This window comes from Cibotium barometz, chromosome 56, assembly GCF_041138505.1.
Source record: "Cibotium barometz isolate CiBa-2024 chromosome 56, ASM4113850v1, whole genome shotgun sequence".
Classification (NCBI taxonomy): domain Eukaryota; kingdom Viridiplantae; phylum Streptophyta; class Polypodiopsida; order Cyatheales; family Cibotiaceae; genus Cibotium; species Cibotium barometz.
The window spans coordinates 36,197,340-36,225,059 of NC_141101.1; the positions used below are offsets into that span (position 1 = coordinate 36,197,340).

Below are 27,720 nucleotides of genomic sequence, written 5' to 3' on the forward strand. Positions count from 1 at the left end.
AGTGCAGCGCCTCCCCTGCCTCGGTCACCCAGGTACTCCCATTAATTTGCCAAGCACAAAAATGACAATTTGCTGAAGGATCTGCGGATCTGATACTGATCAGTAAGAAAAAACTAAGCTAGCTAACTATGGAGAAGAGCAGGAGAGAAACGCAAAATCTACAACTACTGAACTTTAAAGGACAGAAAATTCAATAAAACAATTCACCGATCTACCACTATATCTTGAACTTCAAAGGACACAAAATTTGCCGTTCATGAGAATATGAGACTTTAAAGCCAAATCACATGCATCAGAATCTTCCAACACTTAAAAACCTTTAGTCCTCTGTCCCGGCAATGTAGCTTTCTTACACTTAAAAGCGTGAGACTACCTTCTAATATGACTAAAGCTGAAAACCTTGATTTATCCTACATTCCCTTTCTGCATCCATTATTGCAGCCTAGAAGCCATTTTATTTGTGCATTCAACACAAAAATCAATAGCCCAATCAAGATGTGAGGCAACCTTCCATGCTCCCCAAAATTGTTTTTTTTTATAACTACACAGTTTGGTTTCAAAGCTTGCATTTTGATGCAGACACGGAATGCCACACTACAAAATAGCTTGAATTTTTAAAGAATAATGTATTTACTTAGTTTGCACCTGAGGGAAAGATGAAGGAGGACGCCCAGAAACTAAATATAAGATGGTGCACCCAAGCCCATAGAGATCGGACAGCAAAGTAGCCCGGTTCTGGAATTGCTCTGGAGCCATGTAACCATACTGCATTACCACTCCTTTGAATTAATAATTTATCAACGATTATATCACAAGATTTCATAAGAGTGCCTAAAATGTCTTTTAGATGTTCTAGGCTGGTTATCTACAACAGCAAACACTTCCACTTGTAGTCTTTTTAATAAATTATTAGCGAAAGTTTGGCATGCAGAAATTGCATACCGTTCCAACAACTGTACTGCCAATTAATGTAACAGCAGCAGCATCTTGTACCGCTCCGAAATCTACTAGCTTGACCTTTCCAGTAGTTTCATCCAGTATGATGTTCTCTGGCTGCTAATTCATAAGCAATCCACAAATCATGAAATCTTCTTTGTGTTAGCAGCCAATCAAAGCCTATGGCTGATCAATGGAAAAATATAGTAGGTCAATATGACCTGATAAAATGGCTATCTAACCCAGAAAAGGCTTATAGGTACACAGAAGTGGAAGACACTGGATGAGACAATGTAGCCACACGAAAACTTCAAACCTGGGTTTAAGCTCAAGGACGTCAGAGAATCAATTCCTTAACTATTGAACTATATATATGATTAAGTGCACATGTACTACTATTCATGTTATCAGGTACCATAGATCGCTAGAGCTTGTGCATTTAACTTGTGCCCAAGTTTTCCCGGTCAAAAACCTCTATGAATAGCAAAAGTAGAAGTTCTCATTTTTTAAGGTCAAAGGAAGAGTCAAAGCACGCATTCACACAGATTTTCGTTTTTAAGCATAAAATCAAGGAAATATCAGCCACAATCCCAACAAGCACTCAATTGTTTGACTCATTCCTTGGATAACCAATTAAAATATAAACTCCCTTACCTTCACATCTCTATGTATCACAGGGGGCCTTAAGCTGCCTAAGTACTGCAAGATCTCCAAGACCTACCAGGTGGAAAAAAACGCACCTCATTTTAATTCCACCCTAAAACAAATAGTTTGATACAGGATAGGATCTCCTTTATAATGTCAAAGAATCTCCTTTATGATGACAACGAACCTCAATAGCAATCCTTTTGACTTCTTCCTCGGTGGCATGCCAGCCATTCTGAACAAGTTCTGCTAAAGAACTTCCTTTTGCAACCATCTGTGCAATGTAGAATGCCCGGTCTGTAATACTGTCCACCTGATACAAAATGAAAATGCTTGTTCTGTTTAATATTACAATGTTCAGAGAAAACCTTTGCATGTGAAGCCTAATCCTTTGAAAGCATTGCATTGTTCATTACTTTAAAAACGTTTCAATTGAGAATGAAAAATACCACAATTGTACAAGGACCTGGATATCGCAGAACATCAGAGGCACCTATATACCAAATAAATGTGGGGATACACTTAGTGCTCGCACAGCCAATCGAGCGGTTGATAATGCCAATGTTGGATATCAATGCTCCATGTATGGCCCCCACTACGAGTTAGTTGAGCAACCCGATCACTAGCATCCTGATATCCACATGGAAGGGTGAGGCCAAATGATGTAGAGATTTGGCGCATTGCCAAACACACTATGGTAGAGTGGACCATTATCCCATAATGGTCCACACATGGGGTAGGTAGCCTTTGTTGTATATCAATGCTCTACCCTCATATTGTGTTGCCTAGGCACAGGCTAGCTTATGTTTGTATCCCCCCCATTATGATGCCATTATAAATATTAATACATTTGGTGCACATTGACATATGCTAGTGGTTTTCTATGTTTGTCGGTAGTTGGTTTGTATGGCAAGGTGATTCCCATAATACTTATGCCTCATGAACACGTGTGTGGTGATGGTTTGTATGCCTATGAAATATGTGATGATTTCATTGAATTGTTTGTTGGATGTTTTATAGATGAGGAGAACTTGGAAGATTGAGGTGGATGCGCACAAATTATTATTTTTGAAAGGCATTCATAATTTTGAACAAGCTTCGTATATATGTGCTAGCTTGTGCACGTCATTTTATTTCCATAGCCTAGGGTTAGAGCATAGACTTGGACAATATTTACTTTCTGATAATTTGTGAACCTTGAAATCTTTCCCCTAGTCCCAAGTAATTTAATAAAGATAAAGCTCTTAATTTTGGGTAAAGAGAGAAAGAAAGAAAGAAAGAAAAGAAAGAAAACTATATTAACGTCCTTTAGAGGCCACATCTGACCTATAGGACTAATCAGATACATCCATGTGATTACATTCCACTTCGGGGGCAACAAAATGAAAATAGAGATAAAACTAAAAATAGTTCAAATTCCCTACATGACCGTAGGAGAATCCTAGATAACATGAAGGATTTCTCTAGCAGCTACTCTTCATTACTACCATGTTTGGTTGTCCTGAAATCTGCAATAACAGCTCTACCTCTACGGTAGACTGCCCATTTTCCTTGTTTCCTTGCTTCGTATACTTTATTGAGTTCTTGTTTCCTGTTTTTTAGTTGTGTGGCTGTGAGTTCATCCACCATCCACACCTTCGTTCCCTTAAGTGACCTTGTTTGCTTCATGACTTTAATTTTGTCTTTCATATCTGCGTACCTCAAAACCACGTTTTCCTTTGATTGCCACTGAGGGATCTCCAATGTCAATGAAAGGGATAGCTCTGCACAGCTTTCTTTGTAGAATCTCGCATTCCGGGACATAAGTATCATTCGCAATCTCCTCGTCCTCCAATACCTCCACCTGTTCCCAACTCTCTGACAAACCACCCACCCTAATTTCTTTTGCAATCCATTGCTGCTCGTTCTCTTCATTAATCGGTGATATTACTTCTTTAATGAGAATTTCTTTAGGCTGTGGATCAAGTAAATTTACCTGTGTGATTTCCTCCCTGTTTTTTTTTTCGTGTTGTTGTTCCTTAATCTGTTTCTCCAGGGTTGAAAGATGTTGTTTTGTTTGATGTAGTTCATTTTGCAAGGCTGAATTTGTTTGCTGAAGATGTTGAATCATGCTCAGGAGGTAGCGCTCCCATGGTGATGGTTTTTCATTGGGTTTGGTAGGAGGGGAGATAAGGGTTTCGAAGAAGGTTTTCTTGCTGGCCATGTCAAACTGCTGGACTGTTTGAGAGGTTGCTCTTCACGAACCCCACCCCCATGAGGTGCAAGCCCTTACCTGCTTGGAGGTGGGTTACAACCCTACCCTACAACTAAGGTGCGCAGGTGGGCAATAGGTGCACAGGTGCGTATGTGAGTAGCAGGAGAGAGTGCTGTGCAAAAAAAAGCACGCTTTTTGTATTTTTGGAGGATTTGGCCTATTATTGGAAAAACAATTTGTAAATATTTATGTGTGGAGATAGGCCACACACATGAGGAAAAAAGATTGCACCCATTGATTTTTTCATTCCAAGCTAAGTATTTTGATGTGTTATTTTATGTGCTATTTTTCAAGCTTAATTTATGTTCAATTTGATGCAATTATCTTAGGTTGAATGGTTGATTAATTTATTTGCTTGAGAAATTAATTCCACAAATACCTAGATGGAGATTCTTGTGTCAATGGTATAAGTGTACAAGCTAGGTCAAATTGTGGAAGAAATAAAAAAAGATCAAAACAGTTGTAAGCTAAAAGCACATGTTTAGGGCTAGAGGTGCTTGTGACCATTGGACAATAACCAAAGGACAAAGGGAGGTGGAAAAACCACTTCTAAGTTGTGTGTGTTAAAAACCAATTCAAAATCCAAAACGACTTTCCAATCCTTAGACCCTCTTCGTAATCGGGCATCATAGATGTGATTAGCAAGCATAGGAGGCTTCAAACCCACTCAAACATCACCAAAAGCTTCCATTTCATCATCTTCTATTAATCAATGGTTGTAGGCAACTCAAAAATACTCCCCCTTATAAGAAAATTTTACCACTTTCATAAAACCATGGTTTAAGGCTTCAAAAGATCAAGCTACTGAGCTCAAAAACTTTAAAAAAGACTTTAGAAGGCTCAAAATTTTCAATTTTTGGAGTTTTTGGTGGTTATTTAAAGTGCTGTAAATTTTTGCGAGTCATACAAGCATATAAAAATCATCTCTAGAATGTATAGATTTTTCAGTAATGTTTTGAGACCATAAATGCATTTTTGGTCTATTTTAAGCCCAAAAAGGTCTAAAAATACCCAGCAAAAATCCCCAAATTCTTTAGCTTTTGGGAGTAGAATTTCAGTTTTTAAGCAGCGGGTGAAGTAAAGCAATAAATTTCGATCACTTTTTGGCCTACGTTCAAGTCTCCTATACCTGCACGAACTCCGTGGAAAATTTGTATGAAGCAAGACTCAAGTTCAATTGGTGAGGAGAGACATCATACTTCTGACAGAGACACATCAAAGCCCAGAGAGAGGGCTACCTCGAGTAGAGGGATTCCAGTGGGAGTCAGCATACAGGAGGACCACACGCCAGGGTACCTCGAGAGGGTCGCGGGGAGTAGCAGTTCTATTCAGACAGGAGCTACAGGGAGACTGAGTGGTAGCACACGATCAAGAGGCCAGATACATGTGGATCAGCTTACAGCTCTCACACGACAAGGTTATATACATAGCCCTATGTTACTTTCCTCCATCAGGATCCTCCTATGTCATTACAGAGGACATGCCACAGGAGGAGGAGACAGGAGCCTCGCCATACACTTGTCTGTCAGAGGAGATTATGCATTATTCTACACTAGGGGAGGTATTTCTTACGAGTGACTTCAATGTCCACACATAGAGCAGACACTGTGAGGTGTATGACTATGATGACATATGGATCCTCCACCCTGTGGATCCAGAGGAGATAGGGGCTAGTCGGGCATCAGAGGACACTGGACCAGACAAAGGACATTATGGGGACCACTTACTAGAGTTGGGAGCCAGGCATTGTCTCGTTATTTATAACGGGATGCTACAGTGGCCAGGATCACGAGGGCGGACATGCTTTCCAGATGGGGGTCATACACAGACCGGAGGCACGGTGGTACACTACATTATGGGGTCTTTGGAGGCATCACAGCTTGTCACCTCATTCTCCATCCCACTTCGTCCTATTGGGGCGGATCATACATACTTGGCATTTTCACTAGCCGGATCACCAGTATCACTAGCTCCCCACATACCGACGCCACACACTACCATCTACTTCACACATGACATGGTAGACATATACACTGGCAAAGTAGAGGATGGGCTCCTACTCATGGATCCCCTGGCATCTATGGATACCATTACAGCCCACTCCTACACACCGCTGCATTACAGAGCTTCCCACATGTGTCCACTCAAGAGAGCCTGCGAGATCTGGGACTATGCCCCAGAACAGATGGTATGATGACGAGTGCATAGCCCTATACTCACGGCTCCGCATACAGAGAGCCTTGGGAGCCATCACATAGCAGGAGTCAAGGAGAGAGATGAGGAGACTTACTCGCCGCAAAAAGCGGGCCTTCGCAGAGATACAGGAGCTAGAGATCTTCCATTTCCTCATGAGTAGAGATAGCCCTATCTCATGGCGGCACTTCAGAGAGCCTCGAACACCGACACCCATTGCATACCCACAGACATGGCACACATATGCACAAGGCCTATACCACGCCCCACAACAACCACCTATACCTCAACCACAGGAGCCTCGACCTACCACAGCTAGCTTCTTTACCCACTCGATGGTAAAGGAAGCTATCCGCTGCCTGCAGCATGGACGGGCCGCCGACCATATGGGCCTACAGGGTGAGCATCTCATATATGCAGTAGATTCTTTGGCTCCTTTTCTTGCACACCTGTTTAACAGGGCACTAGCAGAGGGTTTGCCTGCGGAGTGGACGATGCACACCATTGTGCCGATCCACAAAACAGGGGATATGCTCGATCCGAGCAACTACGGACGGTTATGGTTGGCCACGTGTTGGCCTAACTCTATGGTGCAGCGTTGGAGCAAGAGCTTAGCTTGTATGCTAAGCGAGCAAGTTTACGCTCATCAGGGCAGGCAGGCTTCAAGAGAGCTTTCTCTACGACTGACCATGTGTTCACTTTGAGATGTATGATTGATCAGGCCAGAGTGAGGAAGAGAAAGCTCTATTGCTGCTTTGTGGATTTCCACAAGGCATTTGACACAGTACCACGAGAGAGGCTCTTTCAACGCCTGCAGTCTCTTGGCATACCAGCAGATATGACATGGGGCATCTATGCATTATATAAGCACGATTTTGGGCGAGTCAGATGTCCAGGAGGTATGTCCGAGACTAATGCTAGCACCATTGGTGTGAAGCAAGGATGCCCACTTTCCCCCACGCTATTTGGGTTATACATTGATGAGGTGGCGGACTTCATTACACGGGGAGGCGGAGATGGAGTTGATCTAGCAAGTACCTCAGTACAAATTATGCTTTATGCTGATGATATTGCATTAGTGTCTAAGTCTCCAGGAGGTCTATAGCAGCATCTTCATGCACTCGATGATTTCTGTACACAGAGGGGTCTTACTGTGAACCTTGGGAAAACCAAGGTTATGGTCTTTCATACATCGAGACAAGGCAGGAGTCAGCTGACATTCACTCTCGAAGGACGCCAGGTGGAGGTGGTGACATCATACGTGTACCTAGGGGTTACCTTCTCTGCAGAGCAGCCACGCGCTTCACCATGGGTTTAGCAGCCAGAGCTAGATTGACACGGGGATATGCAGCATTGGCTATGCTAGAGAGACAGTGCCACCAGGCGCATTTTCAGGAGCCCGGACGAAGGGGTGCCTATTTGACACATTAGTCACACCGGCACTGATGTATGGAGCAGCGGTATGGGCGCCAGGCCTTGCTACCCATTGGTGGACACAGATAGAGAGACCACAGGCCCTCATGATGGCACGCATGATACCCAGCAAACTGTCAGTACCTCATGACATTATCCGAGCAGAGTTTGCTGCGTCTCCTATGATGGTAGAGGCCATATTCCAGACTATATGCCTGCTAGACAGATTCAGAGAGATGCCACAGGACAGATTGTCATACAGAGCTTTTGAGGCATCTAGACAGCTGGCTGAGGCAGGATACAAAGAATCATGGTATGCACAGGTCACACATTGGTTCTCACAGCATGGCCTAGACATGGATCATCTACCACCATTCGAGTATGACAGGGATGCACCACATATCCGTCTCTCTCATAGTGAGAGGAACAGAGCATTGAGACAGGACCTATGGCAGCTCTATACAGGAGAGACATGGATATCGCCTACACAGCCTCTTCCACCGAAGATGCTATACTACAGAGATCACTTCATGAGTATCACTGATGATGGATTTATAGAGAGGCCTAGATACATGGAGGGCTTTTTACCACACGGCTCCCCAGTAGCTATTGGTCAGCTTAGAGTCTCATCACATTGATTGGAGATCCAGACTGGCAGAGCAGCACGGATCCCCCCAGAGGAGAGGGTATGTAGATTGTGCAGAGAGGAGGTGGAGAGTGAGGAGCATTATGTATGCAGATGCAGAGCATATACAGCCATCAGAGAGAGAGATCCCATTTTATTCAGAGAGCCACATTCCCTACGCCAGATCTTTGAGGCAGCAGACCAGCGCATACTGGGGAGATTCATTCTAGACATACAACCTCACAGAGAGACATCATTACAGGCTCAGACAGCTCCAGAGGGGGGATGACAGACACAGATTACTACATTTTTTCAGAGATCCACCCCACTCCCAGCCCCTACATAGCACAGAATTACTCTCCAGAGAGCAGAGACACTCACAGCCCGCAAGAGACAGAGGACACCTGGCTTTCAGACACCATGCCTATACCAGAGAGAGATCACAGCTCACTTTCATAGAGAGGGTGCGGAGCGACTGGCTCGCTTCAGAGCAGACCCAGGCATGTTCTTCAGGGAGCTGTGGACACCCCCTTCATTGATGTATACCATTTTATACCCCCAGGATGGTACAGGATGGAGCTAGCTAGGTTGCATATCATGATTGTATAGTCCATGCATCAGCTCCAGAGGGGGGACGACAAACACAGATTACTACATTTTTTCAAAGATCCACCCCACTCCCAGCCCCTACACAGCACAGAATTACTCTCCAGAGAGCAGAGACACTCACAACCCGCAGGAGACAGAGGACACCTGGCTTTCGGACACCACGCCTATACCAGAGAGAGATCACAGCTCAGTTTCATAGAGAGGGTGCGGAGCGACTGGCTCGCTTCAGAGCAGACCCAGGCATGTTCTTCAGGGAGCTGTGGACACCCCCTTCATTGATGTATACCATTTTATACCCCCAGGGATGGTACAGGATGGAGCTAGTTAGGTTGCATATCATGATTGTATACTCCATGCATATAGCTTTGCATTCTCCTAGTAGTAGAGCTCCATCCCCTCCCCCACTCATTGTACTTATTGCACACCCAAATTCAGCTTTTTAGTTCAGTACTTTTTCATTTTGTTGGGGTGACAGAGGATACCCCACACAGGTACACTGATTTGTCTCATAGGCCGAGTTCGGTCTTTTGGAAGACATTAATAAAATCTTTCTTTCTTTCTTTCTTTCTTTCTACATATGTTCTTGTAGCTTGAGGGTTCAAGATCTAGTTCTGCAAGTGGGGGATCTAGCACGACAGGCAAGGGTGCAAGAATAACCTGAGTATCATCAATTCCATCCTCACCTTGGTAATCTTCATCATCTAGTATCTTTCGTTAGAGATCCTCTACATCCTTATCCACTATCTTGTGAAACACTGAAAGCCAAGTTTGATGAGAATAAGTCAATTGGATTAACTGGTTTTGTGACTTTGTTGTGTCCCACTCTTTTGGCCATTCATGGGGTTTGTCTTAAGAGATAGGTTTTCCACTGCACTTCCTCTTCTTTTGTGACCTATGGATAATTGACATGTTCTTCAACGAAGTGTCCCTTGGAGCTTGAACCTTGCACTAGGTGTAGTAGATGCTGAGTGATGATAGCGAGAAGCTTCAAAATTTCAAGTGGAGTATACAGTGGAGAATGACCTAAGTCAAGATAATGGTATGTCGCTTGTTTCAATGCAGCTTTCCACCAAGCAAGAGACTCTGACATATGCCATAGACAATTTGTATGATCCTCAATCCATGGAGGTTGTAAGAGCAGCTTATAAGCCTTAGCTGCTATAGACAAGTTGACAAATGATATAGGGGTATATCCTGGAAGTTTCCTATCAAAATACCAATCTTGGATTCTGAGTGATTCCTCAAGCATTGGGACTGATTGAAAGGGCTGCATTATTTTCGAAATGAATCTCCACATTGGCTTGTGGTGCATCCCTAAAATGCATTCCCTGGGTGCATGTGGGAGGGTAAGAACATAACCATTTTCATCCACAACATCGCATATGCGAGGAATTCCCAATGTGGAAAGATTGTAGGCCTTTCTTGGTTGAGACAAAGCAAGCGGTGGATCAAACACCGTGCTCCAATGAATACTTTGTAAAAGAAGTGAGTTTCCTTGATTTGGAGGCCTACCTGACCATTGCAAGTGACACAATATAGCTTGCCAATCTCGAATGAGAGCATTCGAATATAAAGAGCCTGGAATACGACCATGAAAAAGCCCAAAGATTATATCATCATAATTAATGATCCAATGACCATATGCATTTGTTTGCATGTTAGTGCACAAAGCTCCCAGCATGCGTGCCCATGGCTTGACTTGCTCTATAAATGCAGGTAGAAGACTGGCTTTCCTTGCCAATATATGATAATGAATGTTAAGAAAATTGAGCCCGCCATGCATTTTGGGCGAATAGATAACATCCTCCCTTAATAAACGTAAGCCTTTTCTATCTGTCTTGGTTTTCCAAAGACATTACATTGCTTTAAACATGAAATTATCAATCTGTTTACTCGACCAAGGTAAGAGCAGCAGATAGAACTGAACATATGCCATGATTATTGATTGTACTATACGCAACCACACATGTAGAGGCCATGTAGATAGTTTCCAATATTCTTTTGTAGAGTGCAATTTTGCCATCACCCATTGAGTTTCATCTTTCAAAGACAATTCCCAACCAATGGGATAACCAAGATGCCTGACTATCTCTTTAGGTGGGATGATGTGAGCCCGCCACAAAAGCTGATGCCAATCATAATCTTTCAAAGGGAGCAATTTTGATTTTTGAAAATTTACATGTAATCCCGCAATCAAACCATAGAGGGACAGTGCTTTCATGAGAGTCCTTACTTTAGCCTCTATATTCTTGGGAAAAACGAAAGAGTCATCAGCATATGCCTGTGCTACAAATTGTGTACCATAGGCCATAGAAAACTATGTAGTTGTCCGTTTCTTATCAATCTGTTCATGTAAAGGAGCATTGGGTGAGTCACAATGGCATACAAAAGTGCACTAAGTGGACAACCCTGACGAATAGATTTCCCAAAATACCATGAGCTAAAAGTTCTCCGTCCAAAATGCATTTAGTTGATCCCTCTTGATAAAACTAGAAGATAATATTTTTTATTTTAGGCCCAAATCCCATTATGTCCATGACTTGAGCTATGAACTCCCATTGTACTCTATCAAAAGCCTTAGCTATGTCCACCTACATGATAAGAACATCTTGATCTGTATACTTGCCAAAACAACATATTCAATGCCAATATACACATTTTCTATATTGTCAGTGATTTGTCTTTGAAGGACAAATCCATATGGCGCAACATGCAAACCTGCATGTAAGACACCTTTTATTCTATTAGCAAGCATCTTGGTAACCAATTTATATATGACTAGCATTAAAGAGATAGGACGCCAATCTGATATGACTTCACAAAGCTGTTTTTTGGGCAATAAATTCAGCAAACCTTCTTTCCATGAAGATGGCAAGCATCCAACATTCCAACAGTGATTCACCATAAGCAAAATTGGCGATCTCAAAATATCCTAGAACATGTGGGAGAACTCCACTATCAAACCATCCCAACCTGGAGACTTCCATTTAACTGGGCCTTTCAAAGCACCATCCAGTTCTACATCCTTAAAAGGCTCATCCATAATGTCAACCTCTTGGCGTGTAATGATGGGTATAACCTGATGTAAGAAAAGGTCTCATGCATCAAGAGAAGGGCAACAAAAATGCGAGAAAAGTAATCATGGCAAGCCTCAGCAAGCTGTGTTTTTGTGCATGTCTAGGTACCATCCGTTCTTTTAACTCTTGTAATGCATTGTTTTTGCCTGGAAGCATGGAGACCTTTGAAAAAAGATTTTGACCAGCAGTCTTTATCAAGCAATGGCTTTTGCCTCACCCTAGTTTTCCATTTATTAAGCTTACGTTCATCATCATGACGGAGACAAATTTCAGCTTGTGTTAACAGCTGCTGCTCATCATTATTCAACTCTCTAGAATGACCGATTTCAGTGTACTTTTGTATTGCCAATTTTGCTTGTTCAACTTGTCTTTTGTTCTCTCCCATATACCACCTTCCATAGTCTTGTATCACAGCTTGCATTCGCCACAAAAAGTTGAACCAAGCAAAATCTCTGTCTTCTTGCATGTGAATGAGAAGAGGATGCACAGCTGTATGTACCAAATCAACGAAAAGAGCATGTGACAAATAACTGTTATTAATCATGAGCAATCTTTTATGAGGTAAAGGACAATCATTGTCGGGCAAGCCATACCGGTGAATGATCAGAAAGGCGCAATGTATGATCAATCCACATCTTACATGTGTATGCATCATACTGAGTAGCATTGAGAAGGTACCATCTATCCAAACGTGCCCAGTAATGCAAAACAGCATTATGATGAAAAGTATAACCCTTTGACTACGGCATGAGCTGTGTCCACAAATCACATACATCCAATCTTGCCTTTTGGAGGACATCATATGAGAGCGGTGAGCGGTGTTAGCATGGAAATCACGGGAATTATTAAAATCCCCTGCGATGAAAGCATTCGAAATCCATGGGTATGCGCATAAAGAGTGCCACATCTCAGCTCTATATGCTGAAGTTTGCGAAGCATAAACACTCGCAAATTCATAGAGTATTTATGCATACCTTGAATCATACATTGTACCACAAGCCAACGGCCATTTGGATCATTGTAGGCCAATACAGGCTGCATATCATGCATTATGAGGGTACCAGAAAAAGATCGAAATCCTGCATAAAAGATTTGATATTCAGAGAAGACTCCCTGTCTTCCAACAAAACTATGCTGATTATGCTCTTGCAAACAAACCACATGGGGATGCATAGTAATTACATATGACCAAAGCAGCCTCCATTTATTCACATCACAGAGGCCTTGTATATTGTAAGTAAAACACTGGATTGGTATAGACTTTTTTTTAGTGTGAGCAATGTACAGGCTACACCTCAACTTGCATGGCAGCCTGATTGGTCAAGTCACCATGCAGAGGACGTTCTGCGCGAGCCCACACACACACACGTACATTCCTCCGCGTATATTGTAACCACCAGTTGAATCATATACCATTCTTTTAACACGTCCAGGTTGCAAAGTTAGAATGGAATTAGGGTTAATCAATATTTTAATCTATTAGAATGTGGTCTTGTTGGAGGGGACAACAAATGATTTGTAGTATAAGTGATTTCTTATCTGATACCGTAAATGATCCGAAATAATGTATTAAAAGATTGCCTATGACAATTGGTAGATGTCCACAAAACTTTTGGAGGCTTGTTATCAAGAGAAAGCTTGCTTTTTAAAAGAACTTTGGTTAAAAACTTTGCTTATCAATAGCGCCAAATGATCTTTAAGATGAAGAAGCCTACCTCAAAATAGTCAATATATTCGGGAATCCCAGGATGTTGCAATGACTTCAGAATGCGAGCTTCTCTTTCAAAAAGATCAAGATCCTGCATTCCGGAAAAGGACACTTGTGTTAATTTTTTCAAATATCACTACATATAAAAACTGGCCTTGATTAACAGCAATAATAAGGTTCTTGCAGCATCAAAGTGTGTTAGGAAAGAGGAAAAGTCATCTACCTCTCAATCAACATATCATAATGGTGTTTGAAAGAGGTAAAGTCATGTATCTCAGGATCAAAACATAGATTTCAAATTGAATCAACCACATTGATTTGTTCTATTCTTGCAAGATTACCCGTGACAAATGATAAGAGATTAAGTATGTTCAAGAAAGTTTTCTCATTCAAAAAATTTCACCCTATACAAATATCTATGTAGGGGAATCTCCTCCTGTTTTCATCAACCCAATTATATTAATCATCGTGGTCAAGAACAAGCCACCACCAAAACCGTTTCCTTTTCTGTACTTTCTTGCACAAAGATCACAAGATTCAGCTCGTTTCAGACTAATAACATGCACCTCACGGCCCTTTTTCCCTCCTCACCTCAAACGTATTCAACACTACACTTCGACTCTTTGAGCTCTGCCATACCCTTCACACTCTATAAAAATCTTAATTCCCATCCCTCCAACCAAATCCTGTTGCTTCTCCATCTTGTCCGCCAGCACCTGTCATAGCCCTAGCATTGTGCTCCTGCATAGATTTTAGCTATTCGTACGGTTTCAAACTTATGAACACATTATTGTGGGTAGTCCAGGTGTGAGAAAAACAAAGGTATGCAAATCCCTTTGTAACATGGACTTTGAAAACAAAAAACAAGCCCCCCGTCAAAAAAAAAAAAAAAAAAAAAAAAAAAACTTAAGCTTCTCACGTTGATACACCATTTAAGCAGGTCTCATGCTTACATGAAGCAGCTAACACCAAAGATTCAAGAATTTGAGCTGATTTTGGAAGGCATTACAAAGTGCACCCTTGATGGACATTTATCTTCTAAAGATTTGCATCTAGCAAAGAGCGCCTCGAGATGTTATCACTGATCACACCCTATAACAAATGTGAGCTTGTTCAAATGCTGTGGTTTATTCGCTTTCTATTCTTGTTTTGATCTACGATGAATTTCTCCTAGAACAAATTTAAACGTTGCTTTCATGCAGTGTTGTTTTAAAGAGATGTCGTGATTGCATCTAGTCTGTCACGAACTTACTTATGGTAACATGTTCACAAACTTTCAAGTGGCAGGCACTTTTGCACCCTTCAAACTTACCATTGACAATCCTTGTGATCCTCAAGAAAAAGGGACCGCATGCAGAAATATCAAAGGCATGTTGTTGTTTTAAACCTTGTAAGTACTTTGGCTAGAAGTGCCATATTGGGCAGTGGTATTGATTTCAATACTAGATGTCGCTACTCCAACTAGGCAATCAGAAAATGAGTCCAGCTAGTGGATGGGTTTCTCTCAAGTGCCACATCTCCAAGGCGGGCTATGGATCAGCAGGAATCATTCATGGGTAGAGAATAAATTATGACTAAGAGACAAGGCTGTGTAACGACATAGTCACAGTATTGGCAGCTTTATATGCGTAGTTACACAAATATAAATATATATGCATGTATATATATTTACACCATAGTCACAACAGAAACACATATAAAATGTACAACTGGATATAAATATATAGTTCAATATTATAAATGCATCTGTGTCTCTTTACACCATGATCATACAAAATATTGTTTAGCTGAAACAATTTTATCCCATAATGTTTTCTATACCTCTCCATTAACAGCATTTCACCAAAATTTCGTACTGATATATTTTAGGTTTCTTTTGAGCCTGTTCGGCCCCTTGTTTCGTTTCTGCCCTTTATACGCAGTGTTCTGCCCAAGTCCAGGCTCAAATGATCATTGTTTTGCAGCCCGCTAGCTGCCTGTTAGTGCCTCCAGCCCATCTTCTTATTCTATCCTCGTCTTCTTCACCTTTTTTCCTTCTTCAAATTCTCTCTTTCTTCTTCTTCCTTCCTTCCTTCGTCTCCTTCTTGACCCTAGGCTCAAGCAATTTGCAGTTAATCAAGCAATATGTTCTGTACTGGTTTCTATAAACATTGTATATGTTTACAAACTATAAAAACGATAATTTTTTGAAACCTCATGGTTTCTTCGGTCAGAGATGAAAGACTAAATCTATACTAGTATTTCACTCGTGGCAATAACACACGAGTAAAACAAAAAAATCTAAGTAGAGTAATAACAGTGTGTAAGGCGATAATCGCCGAACTCACCCGAAAAAAAAAGGACGATGCTTACGCTTCTTTTTTTTTTCCCGGAAAAAAGATCCTTGTATTAGTTACGATCAACTAGCCATAGGCTTACATGTATTGGCTCAAAACCCTCAAATGAAGTGAATACAATCTGGGGGAGGGTAGTCTCTCCTTGGAGGGTGGCTCTAGGAGGGAACTACCTACAATTGGGTGGTTTTGGGGGGAGGGGGGGTGTGGGATGGATAGGAGAGAAAATGAAAATGAAAATGAAATGAAATGTTATATTAACGTTGATGGCACGGAAGCGGTAAAGCTGTTTACGCCCTTATAGCATGCCACACTTCCACACACGCATGCAAACACACCAGAACACCAGACCAAAGAGCATGAACAAAACTTATATTTCAGATCTGGCTTTCACATCTTGTTCCCAAATGAACAAAGGAGAAAAAAAGAAACTCTCTGGCTTCACCAAACACCAGCCACAGCTAATCAAAAATATTTACAACTCTGGCCTGAGTCTCCAGAAGGGGTAGAAATCCACAAAAAAACCACACACTCTCTCTCTCTCTCTGAGTGTTCAGCCGGTTCTGCTCAGCTAAACACAACAAGCCTCCTTGTCACATTTCTCATGTTCACACAAGAACAGCAGCCTGATGTCTTCCTCTCCTTATCTCCACGACAGCAGCAGCAGTAGCATGGTTCTTTGACAGTGGAGTGGTATTGAGATATTCCCTGTGCTTTATTATCTTCTCAGCCTTCACAGTCCACACATGCACTCTACACTCTTTTACGACCCGCCTCCCCTAGCCACTGCTTGCAGCCTTCAGGCTCCCTTGTACAGATGATGCTCTCTCTTTCCTCCAGCCGGCAGCACACTCTACTGCAGACGACCCCCCTTCCTGTTGCAGAGTCGCCCTTTGTCATTGCCAATAGAGATGGCTCCTTCCAGTTGTTCCCCCACACACTGTTTTCCAGCAGCTACCTTCTCTACTCCTTGCGCCTTCCAGCTCGGCCACCCACTTCAAGGCAGCCCTTCACTATGTCTAGCTGCAGCTGCGCTTCTTGTGGCCATCACAAGCCAAGGCGGCTCTCTCACGGTTGGCAGTCCACCTCCTTGTCACGTCTCCCTCCACTCCAGCTTCTTGCGAGCCACCAACGCGCCAGCGTTCTCTGCATCTTCTCTTCACACGAGGAGCCTGACAACCTCTGCGTGGGCTTGCGTGCTACGCCCACCTGCTCTTCATCAGCTGCAACTCATTTCCTTGCTCTGCTGGAGAACCTCTCCCGCCTTTACACGATTGCCACCTCCAGCCTCGTGACGACCTCCAGTACTGGCTCTCCCCTCTCACAAAACGGTGCCTTCAGCTGCGCATCCTGTCTTTGTTTGGCTCTGTCTTCTTGCTATGCCAGAGAGTCTCACCCACCCAGCCCCTATACAGCGGCCTTCTTTTTTTTCCAACTCCGCACGTCTCCCTCCTTCGCCAGCGTTCTCGAATGTGCCTGTTGGCGACCACCCGAATTCCCACGTGGCCATGCCTTTTATGGCCACCTTTTATTTTATTTTATTTTTTAATCTCTTCTCAGGCCTGCAAAATGGCCACACTCTCCTTTTCACACCAATACTCAAGCTGCATTGGCCACCTTAACGTTTTATGGCTCAAACCTCCAGTTGCTTTCAAACACAGCTTCAATGCCCATACATTTGGACGTGTACACATACTCAGAGCCAAACGAGGAGCTGAAATCATCCTCAGTGGATCTCCTACCGGACAGGCCTGTACTTGCTCACATCAATACATTACTCTGTACACCTGACAATGCTCTCAAAAGCGAAACTTCACACACACCATGTACATGTATGTACACATTTCAACTCCTATTTTTGTCCACACATATTTAGCAACCATAGTTGCCACACGTTTTTTGAAACGCGTTTTTGAAACGTGTTTGAAACGTTTCAAAAACGTTTCAAACAAATTTCCAAAAGTTTTTTAAAAGTTTTTTTCAAATTTTTTTTCAGGTGTTTTTTCCAGGTTTGTTTTAGGGGGGTGTCCATAAATTTATGTTACCTACGGTGCGTAGGGGCCGGGGGAGAAGGACTGGTGCGTAGGTAGGGGTGCAAGCAAACCTGGAAGACTTCAAAGGCTGGAAACGTCTCTTTCAAGCGTCACTTTCAAAACTGAAATGCCAGGAGATACTGCATCGTACGTTTTCTATCATAAAAAAAAACTGGCCCAGCAAAAAAACGCGTTTCAAACGTTTGAAACGTTTGCACGTTTCAAACGAGTAGCCTAAAGTTTGAAACGCGTTTTTTTGCAACTATGTTAGCAACCCCCTACTTCTGCTGAGACATTCATGTCCAGCAGCTGTACAAAGAGGCATGAAATATTCAGATCTTCCTTTGTACTTTCCACATCCTCCTGACATGCATCACAAGCTTCCTGATCTTCTTCTTTCACGGCTAACATCAATCGAGCAAAATATTTCTTCAGTCATAGACCATTCACTCTCCTTTTATGCTTCTTTCCATCCAAATCAGCAAGCTGATAACTCCCATTATCAAATTTTCTCTCAACTTTATACGGACCTTCCCACTTTGTTTGGAATGCAGTATGAAAAGTACTATCTAGTTTGCTATTATACCTGAGAACCAGATCACCCTCTTCAATTTCTTTCTGCTCCACCTTCTCATTCTCTCTCTTGTCTTTTCAATTGCATAGCTGCATAGTGATCAAATGCTAGCTCTCTGTCCAGTTGAACTATTTGCAAAGCCAGTAATCTTTCTCTGTAACAATTAATAGGTTCATGCCCTTCTTCAATCAAAAACTTCAAAGCTGGAATTTCCACATCAATAGGCATAAGTGCTTCTTTCCCATAAACTAAATGAAAGGGTGAGAATTGTGTACCAGATTTTACAGCAACTCTGTATGCCCATAATACACGATTCATCTCTATATCCCAATTCTTGATATGGCCTTCTGTCATTTTGGTTATCATCAGCTTAAATTCACCATTGAACCTTTCATTCAAGCCATTGCATTGAGGGTGATAAGGAGTGGAGTACTTGTGGTTGATACTCAATCTTCTGCATAAATGGTCAACCACTTCTCCTCTAAATTCAGGTCCATTATCTGATAGTATCTCCAGAGGAATTCCAAACCTGCAGCATATATATTCATACACAAAATCAGCCACCTCTTTACTATCCACTCTCTTTACTGCCTTCACTTCTGCCCATTTTGATAGGTAATCTACCGCAGTAAGCACATAACACTTTCCTCTGGCTGTCCTGGGAAGTGGTCCAACTGCATCCACTCCCCATCTCTCAAAAATGTCATATACCAGCATGATATTTCTCGGCTCCATTTTTAAGATCCTCTTCCCCATTCTCTGGCACTCATGGCAAGACCTGCACCAGTGTTGAATATCCTTCTGGATGGAAGGCCATACATAACCCTCCAGTAATATCTTCTGCAAGGTGATCTTAAATGCATAATGACCCCCACATGCTCCCTCATGATTTGAAGACAGAATATAATAAATCTCTTCCCTCCAGGGAATTCTCCTCAATACCTGATCAGCTCCCTGCATGTATAATTCATCCCCAATCATGACATAATGCTTACTTTTTCTGATGAAATGATACCTTTGGCCTTTTTTGAGCTCCTCAGGCAAGCGACCTGAAAGTAAATAATCCACCACCCTGGATAGGTATTCTCTCCCTCTGTACAATGGCTCTTCAATTTTTGCAATCACTGGATCCTGATTAATTGCCTCCTGAGCCAACTCATGTGCCATATGATTTTCCTCCCGCCGCACATGTTGAATACTCCATGCTGTAAATTGATGTAGCAGCCTTCTAACATTAGCCAGACATTCTTTTAATCTCGGATTCTTTGCTCGCCAGCTACCCAAGACCTGCTTTACCACTAATAGAGAATCTCCCTTAATGATTAGCTTTTGAATCTTTTGCTTTAGAGCAGCCTGTAACCCTTGAAACAATGCTGTGTATTCAGCCTCATTGTTACTTTCAGCTTCCAGATGTATTCCATTCTTTAGAATCAGCACACCTTCTGAATCCTGGATTATATATCCTCCGGTGGCCTGATGTATACTCCTTTTATACGAACCATCAAAGAATAAAACATGAGCTCCAGGAATAATAATCTGTTCCTCTTTTTCTATCTTTGAATCCACTTCCTTCACCAGTATCGGGCCATCTTTGTATGTTAGAAGATCTGCCAGAGTTGCCTTACAAGTATCCTCAATCAAAAATGAGAAATCATACTCTTGAAGCTCTACTAACCATCGCATCATACCTTTTGAGAGTGAAGTACCATTCACCAGCTGAGGGAGTAAAGTATAATTTGTCAGCACCACAAATGGTTTCATCAGGAGATATGACCTGAATTTCCTGCAAGCATACACCAGACTTGATAAAACCAATTCAGCCTCAGTATATTTCCTCTCTGCTTCTGTCTTCACTCTACTTGCAAAATACACAGGCTTCATATATCTGGATTCATCTCCTTTCTGCATTAAGATTGCTCCAACTACATCCGGACCAAAAGATGGATTCACATAAAAGACCTGAGAGAAATCCGGAGCTTTCACACTGGAAATACCTCCCAATACCTCCTTTACTTTCTCAAACACTTCCTCGCATTCTTCATTCCATTGCAATGGTTCCTTCTTCATAGCCTGCTGAAGAGGATAAAGCAGTTGAGACATTAAAGGAACAAATCTTGCCAGATATTTTACCTTTTGGACAAAAGTCTGCAGCTGCCTGGATGTTGATGGTGCAGATAATAAAATAAGAGCTTTTATCTTCTCTGGATCAGGTTCAATTCCATTCTGAGATATCATATGCCCCAACAGCTTCACCTTTGAATGTCCTAAATGACACTTCTTTGGATTCAGCTGTCCACCTGCATCATCCATTTTAGAAAATACTTGCTCCAATTTATTACCATGCTCTTTTTGAGAACTATATACACATATATCATCCAAAAAAGCTCTCACAAAATGATCTGTAAGAGGTGCAAGTACTCTATCAGTGTTCCTCTGATACCACGAGGGTGCATTTTTCAAACCAAATGGTACTACTCGGTAACAGAAGCAACCCCACGGTGTAATGATAGTGGTTTTAGCCTGATCTTCCTCAGCAATTGAGATCTGAAAATATCCAGAGAAGCCATCGCATACACTATACCTCTCATATCCAGCTACCTTGTCCAGAATATCATCAATAAATGGCAGAGGATAATGATTGCTTTTTGTTGCAGCATTCAGAGGCTTGTAATCAATACAGACTCTCCAACCACCTGTATGCTTTGGAGTGAAGACCACTGGATTTGCCCAGTCTGAGTGATCTACTGGATAAATTAACCCTGCTTTTAACAACTTACTCAGCTCCTCTCTTAATACAGGCAACAACTCTCTATTTATTCTCCTCAATTTCTGAAACACTGGCCTCACACCCTCCTTCAATACTATGGGCATTGGCTCACATTTGAATCCTCGGATCTCTTCATATGAAGTAATGAATAAATGAGGGAATTTATGTATTACCTTCATATACTCTTCTTCCTCCACTGGCTGCAATTTAGGATTCAGCATGCCCTGTAACAGCTTCTCTTTCTCCGCACTGGGTGATGGAGGCTGCATCAGACTGTCCATATCTTCAAGTCTGCTCTCTTCTTCCTTCTTTATCTCCTCTTCAGCTTGCATCACATGCTCATTTTCTTCCTTCATTATAAATGATACCTGGCTCTCATCATCTGAAGTAGAACTCTCTTCTTCAGTTTCACTATCTGAATACCCATCAGCACTTGTTTCTTCAGGCTCACTCTTCATTTCCCGCTTACTACTCATGTTAAATTTCCTGGCTCTCCCTCTCCTATTATGTACTGTTATGGTTCCCCTTTTCCAGTTTTGGATGGCACCCACCTGTCTGAGCCAAGGTCTGCCCAAAATCAGCGGATAAGCTCCCAAACCAGCCGGCATAATATGGCAATTTATATTGCAAACCACACCAAAAGCAGTCACTGGCACTTCTGTGCATACACCCAGACACTTTACTTTTGCATGATTTGCCAGACGGAGTCTAAAGTCTGAACTAGCATTCAGCTTCAACCCCAATCTCTCCATACAGGACTGAGTCATCACACTGATTTGTGCACCGCCATCAACATATGCCTCTCCAACACTTACACTTCCACACCAGGCATCAACTGATGGACAAATATCAGGAAGGTCTTCCACAGACATCAGCTCCATTTCGCCTTGTGTGGGTTCCTGCTCATTTACTTTCCTCGGATTTGCCAACTTTTTCCACTCTCTCTTAAGCTTCGGACACAATCCAAGTAATTGGGCAAATGTTATATTGGCTACCCTTCCCTTTAAGTCTCCCATCAATGTATACTCCTCTTGGCCTTGACCAATATGCAAATCTGAAGTTTTATAATGTTTCCTTGGCTTCCTTTTCTTCTTCTCTGGTTGAGGACTTATATCAAATTGGACATGTTTACCTTTTTTAGAAGATGGTTCAGGTTCTGCCATTGTACTCCTCGTCCTCTTTGCCACAGGCATAATCTCTGGAATGGTCTCCACTTCTATCAAGCTGAGAGCCGGTCCCTTTCCCTTATCCTCCCATTTGACTCCACTGGTAGAGGGTTGATTTGGATCTTTTACTTCAACACTATGATCCCCCGATCTATCATTAGTCCTCTGCATCACAGGATATATTCCACCACCTGCTCTGGGCGGCTTGTCACATTGAGGGCTGATATGTCCCCGCTCCCCACAGTTCCAGCATTGGACATTACTTAAATAGTAGCCCCTTCCTCTTCCTGTTCCTCCCATGTTCCCTTCACCTGTTGAGATACTGTCCCTTCTATTATTTGGTGCACCTCGGCTTCTTCCCTTTCCACCTGCTTCCATCCAATTCAAACTTAGAGACTTCATGAGCTCCACTGCATCATGTATATCCCTCTTCAAAGTGTCTTCCTGTTCTGGAACAACAGCAGCTTCCCTTTCAGGATGTATAATCTCAATCTCTGGCATCTTCACAAACTTCTTCGGCTCTTCCTGTATTCCCATCTGCCTCAGACGCTTCACCTTCCACTCCTTCTCACGAGCTACTCTGACAGCCTCCTCAAAGCTATCCAGGTTCTTCAGCTCCACCTTCAGACGGAGGGTTGGCTCCAGACCAGCCACAAACCGGTCTCTCTTTATCATCTGCGGGGGTACTTCAGGAATCAGAGCCTCACACCATAAACTCCACAGTCTACCAAACTCTATCAGGTATTGATCCACATCCTGACCATCCTTCTGCTGAATGTTGCACAATTCCTTCCACACCTCATTTGGACTCCTCACTCGGGCAAACTGTGCCAAGAATGCAGCTCTGACTACACGGTACTCAGGATCCTGCTGATGAATGTTCCTGTGTGTAGTCACAAACATCTGTAACCATGTTTTTGCATCACCCTGCAAGCAATAAGCTAAAATCTGAGAAAGGATCTCCGGGGTTGCCCTGTCTTTCATCAAGGCTGTAAATTCCATCTTCTCCAGAAACCTGACTGCACTTTCCTGTGGCAATCCCCAATACTCTGGAAAATCTTGAGCCATCTTTCCAAATCTTGCTTCACACAGCCCCTATCTTCTTTCACAAACCAGAGGAAATCTGCTCCTCTGTGGAGGCACCAAAAAGTGATGGCACGGAAGCGGTAAAGCTGTTTACGCCCTTATAGCATGCCACACTTCCACACACGCATGCAAACACACCAGAACACCAGACCAAAGAGCATGAACAAAACTTATATTTCAGATCTGGCTTTCACATCTTGTTCCCAAATGAACAAAGGAGAAAAAAAGAAACTCTCTGGCTTCACCAAACACCAGCCACAGCTAATCAAAAATATTTACAACTCTGGCCTGAGTCTCCAGAAGGGGTAGAAATCCACAAAAAAACCACACACTCTCTCTCTCTCTCTGAGTGTTCAGCCGGTTCTGCTCAGCTAAACACAACAAGCCTCCTTGTCACATTTCTCATGTTCACACAAGAACAGCAGCCTGATGTCTTCCTCTCCTTATCTCCACGACAGCAGCAGCAGTAGCATGGTTCTTTGACAGTGGAGTGGTATTGAGATATTCCCTGTGCTTTATTATCTTCTCAGCCTTCACAGTCCACACATGCACTCTACACTCTTTTACGACCCGCCTCCCCTAGCCACTGCTTGCGGCCTTCAGGCTCCCTTGTACAGATGATGCTCTCTCTTTCCTCCAGCCGGCAGCACACTCTACTGCAGACGACCCCCCTTCCTGTTGCAGAGTCGCCCTTTGTCATTGCCAATAGAGATGGCTCCTTCCAGTTGTTCCCCCACACACTGTTTTCCAGCAGCTACCTTCTCTACTCCTTGCGCCTTCCAGCTCGGCCACCCACTTCAAGGCAGCCCTTCACTATGTCTAGCTGCAGCTGCGCTTCTTGTGGCCATCACAAGCCAAGGCGGCTCTCTCACGGTTGGCAGTCCACCTCCTTGTCACGTCTCCCTCCACTCCAGCTTCTTGCGAGCCACCAACGCGCCAGCGTTCTCTGCATCTTCTCTTCACACGAGGAGCCTGACAACCTCTGCGTGGGCTTGCGTGCTACGCCCACCTGCTCTTCATCAGCTGCAACTCATTTCCTTGCTCTGCTGGAGAACCTCTCCCGCCTTTACACGATTGCCACCTCCAGCCTCGTGACGACCTCCAGTACTGGCTCTCCCCTCTCACAAAACGGTGCCTTCAGCTGCGCATCCTGTCTTTGTTTGGCTCTGTCTTCTTGCTATGCCAGAGAGTCTCACCCACCCAGCCCCTATACAGCGGCCTTCTTTTTTTTCCAACTCCGCACGTCTCCCTCCTTCGCCAGCGTTCTCGAATGTGCCTGTTGGCGACCACCCGAATTCCCACGTGGCCATGCCTTTTATGGCCACCTTTTATTTTATTTTATTTTTTAATCTCTTCTCAGGCCTGCAAAATGGCCACACTCTCCTTTTCACACCAATACTCAAGCTGCATTGGCCACCTTAACGTTTTATGGCTCAAACCTCCAGTTGCTTTCAAACACAGCTTCAATGCCCATACATTTGGACGTGTACACATACTCAGAGCCAAACGAGGAGCTGAAATCATCCTCAGTGGATCTCCTACCGGACAGGCCTGTACTTGCTCACATCAATACATTACTCTGTACACCTGACAATGCTCTCAAAAGCGAAACTTCACACACACCATGTACATGTATGTACACATTTCAACTCCTATTTTTGTCCACACAACGTCTTCAAAAGGCCAAAGTGACCTATGAGACCAAAGTTACAACCATGTGACATCTGAAAGAGAGAAAGAAAGAAAGATATATTAAGCATCTACTAAGACCGAAGTGGTACAATAATGTCCATGGCATATCTCATCATGGAATGGAAAATAAAACAGAATGAAAACATAAATATAGCTATCTCACTGGGGTGATACAAAACTGTCCATGGAAACTCGTCATGGAATACTAAGAACATAAAAACATGGGAGCAACATCAGCTCCGAGTAGATGGTATACCACTCTCCAAAATGTCAAGCATGGGGTTGACGAGTATGGCCAAGAGGTCAACCTCAGCTACGTCACGTGGAAAGGTAGCTCGATGGGAGTGAAGCTGATGAGGTGATCCTGGCCGACGGGGGGGTCGAGGGCATCGGGCACGCTGGAGTGCAGAGGCTCGGTCCGAGGTAACTCCTCTCGGGCAAGGTAGGTCCAGAGCAGCTCGTGGAGGGTCCACAAGATCCACTATGTCGGTGTCCTCCACCTCCTGGGTCCGTAAGAAACTAGTGATGGTTGGAGGGGGCGGGGTGGCTAGGTGTCCCTGTGTCTGCGGAGCTCAAGCAGGAAGAGGCCTAGGCAACGCTGGTCCTGGAAGTCAATGATCCTGGAGAGTGCACCGAATCCCTCACGAAATAGACAATGAAACCTCCTGCAGATCTCATAGTGTACTGGGCAGCGGGGGGGAGAGAAATGAAATGAAATGAAATGTTATATTAACGTCTTCAAAAGGCCATAATGACCTATGAGACCAAAAGTTACATCATGGTGGATCTGATACAATGTCTGGATAAAGAAACCCAGAAAATGAAAAATAAAGATGATACTACTGGCACCTAGAAAATGAAACTGGAACTGGAAGGTACACTATGGAGGTACCTCCATCTCATAATATGTGCCGCATCGGACACTGGCGGATCTCCTCAATATCCTCTGTGGTCAGCACCCTGACTGGGAGAGAGAGAGAGAGAGAGAGAGAGAAGCCAAATGGGCGGCCTGTAGTGCAAAATGACCCCACCATCCCGATCAAAAAGAAAGGGTCCCTGGTACCATGTGTGTACGAAAGCCTCTCACCACCTATGCATGCAATCTGAACCTCCCTAGAGCTTTCCCCATTGCCCATGAAGGGTGCGAATGATATCAATCCAAAACGTGATGATGGACACAGATTTGTTGGGAGAGGAGGAGGGGGGGGGGAGGGGGAGGTTGTGCTGATGGTCGCGATGGCCTCGCTACAACAGGCCCCCTATATATGCCATGTAGCTATGATGCTGATGATCTCCCATCTCGGACACCTGCCTGGAGACCAGGCCTTAGCTACAGGTCAGGAGAGAAACTATGTCAATCTTGCAGTGCCATAGTCGGAGAGCCTGCCCTCCTATAGCTTCACTGTTCGCCTCTCTCCACCGCCCACTGCGCCCCCCTTCGCCTCTGTTCGCTGTCCGCCAGCCAGCTGTCAAGCATGGGGGGTGCCCGGAAAGAATTAATGATGTGTGGACATCCCTAGGTGTGAAGGGGGGGAACTAGAACATTAGAATTTTGATGTTTTATTGAAAGTTGCCCCTAGGCCTTAGTGGCCCCTAGGGAACTTTAATAACTTTTAAAGTTGGGGCCCTAGGATTATTATGGGGAGGAGGCAACTCCACTTTTCAAGTGCATGCCTCTATCTCTACACTCTCTCTCTCTTCTTTTTGGCAAAAAGAAACATGGAGCAAACGTGTTTAGGAGAAGCGTGGAAAAGCAAGGAGGAGAAGTCGACTACTGAATAGGGGTGTGCTGCTGCTGTTTTTCTGAACCAATCCAGTCGTACAGTCCACGTGTGCAGTTCGTACAGTCCACGTGTGCAGTCCGTACAGTCCACGTGTACGACTGCAAGTACAGTACCGCTGCTGTATTCTGCTGCAGTTTCTTCTGTGGGTATAGGCGGCACAGACAGCCTGAGGAGGCACAGAAGCTGTGGGCTCTGACAGAGGCCGTACAGCAGGTACAATCACCTGTACCACTGCTGACAGGTGGCCGTACAGCAGGTACAGAATTGTACCTTCAGGTACAGTCGGGTGCAGTAGGAGCAGGCGCATCATCACAGTTGCAGGCGGCGTGCTTTCTGGTACAGATAGAGCCGTACAGTTGCAGGCGGCGCTCTCCTTGGTACAGTGCAGATTTTTCAGGTCTGTGCAGTCAAGTACAGCACTAAGGTGGATGCAAAGAGGAAGGTACAGACAAGTACATTCACACGTGTGAAGCAGGGTTGTTGAAACAAGTGCCTGCAAGTACAGATTGGTACCGTTACTTCCTCAGGTGTGCAGATCCACGAGCTGATTTTGGTAAGCTCCGCATCTGTTCATCTATCTCTCTTTCTATTGCTTTATGTCTGTTGCAGATTTGAGCTATCTGGCCCCTTGTGAGAGGAGGGGTATGGCAGATTGAAAAGGGTGGAGACAGAGGTTGAACAATGAATGTATGTATGAGCTGAGATGTTGAATCATGTGCTTGAGATATGCTAGATGTATGCTCATGGCTGCCCTACTTAGTGGTCTTGGCTTATCAGAGGGAGGCACAGTGTGTTGCTTTAAGACACAGATCTGTGTGTGTGAAT

At 43.5% G+C, this 27,720-nt stretch overlaps 1 protein-coding gene across 7 annotated transcripts in view; it reads right to left on the reverse strand.

Annotated features, from left to right (window-relative positions):
- The window catches only part of LOC147607163 (uncharacterized), a 175,801-nt gene that overhangs the window by 90,968 nt on the left and 57,113 nt on the right, over positions 1 to 27,720 (reverse strand). For 5 of the 7 annotated variants that reach the window (XM_086791550.1, XM_086791547.1, XM_086791545.1 and 2 more), the window contains 5 exons: positions 13,468 to 13,551; positions 1,769 to 1,894; positions 1,591 to 1,653; positions 943 to 1,056; positions 646 to 765 (listed from right to left, as the gene is read on the reverse strand). In XM_086791550.1, coding sequence (XP_086647676.1) covers positions 646 to 765; positions 943 to 1,056; positions 1,591 to 1,653; positions 1,769 to 1,894; positions 13,468 to 13,551 — 507 coding nt within the window. The remainder of the gene's footprint in view (positions 1 to 645; positions 766 to 942; positions 1,057 to 1,590; positions 1,654 to 1,768; positions 1,895 to 13,467; positions 13,552 to 27,720) is intronic. The other 2 variants (XM_086791546.1, XM_086791549.1) reach the window with 1 other exon arrangement.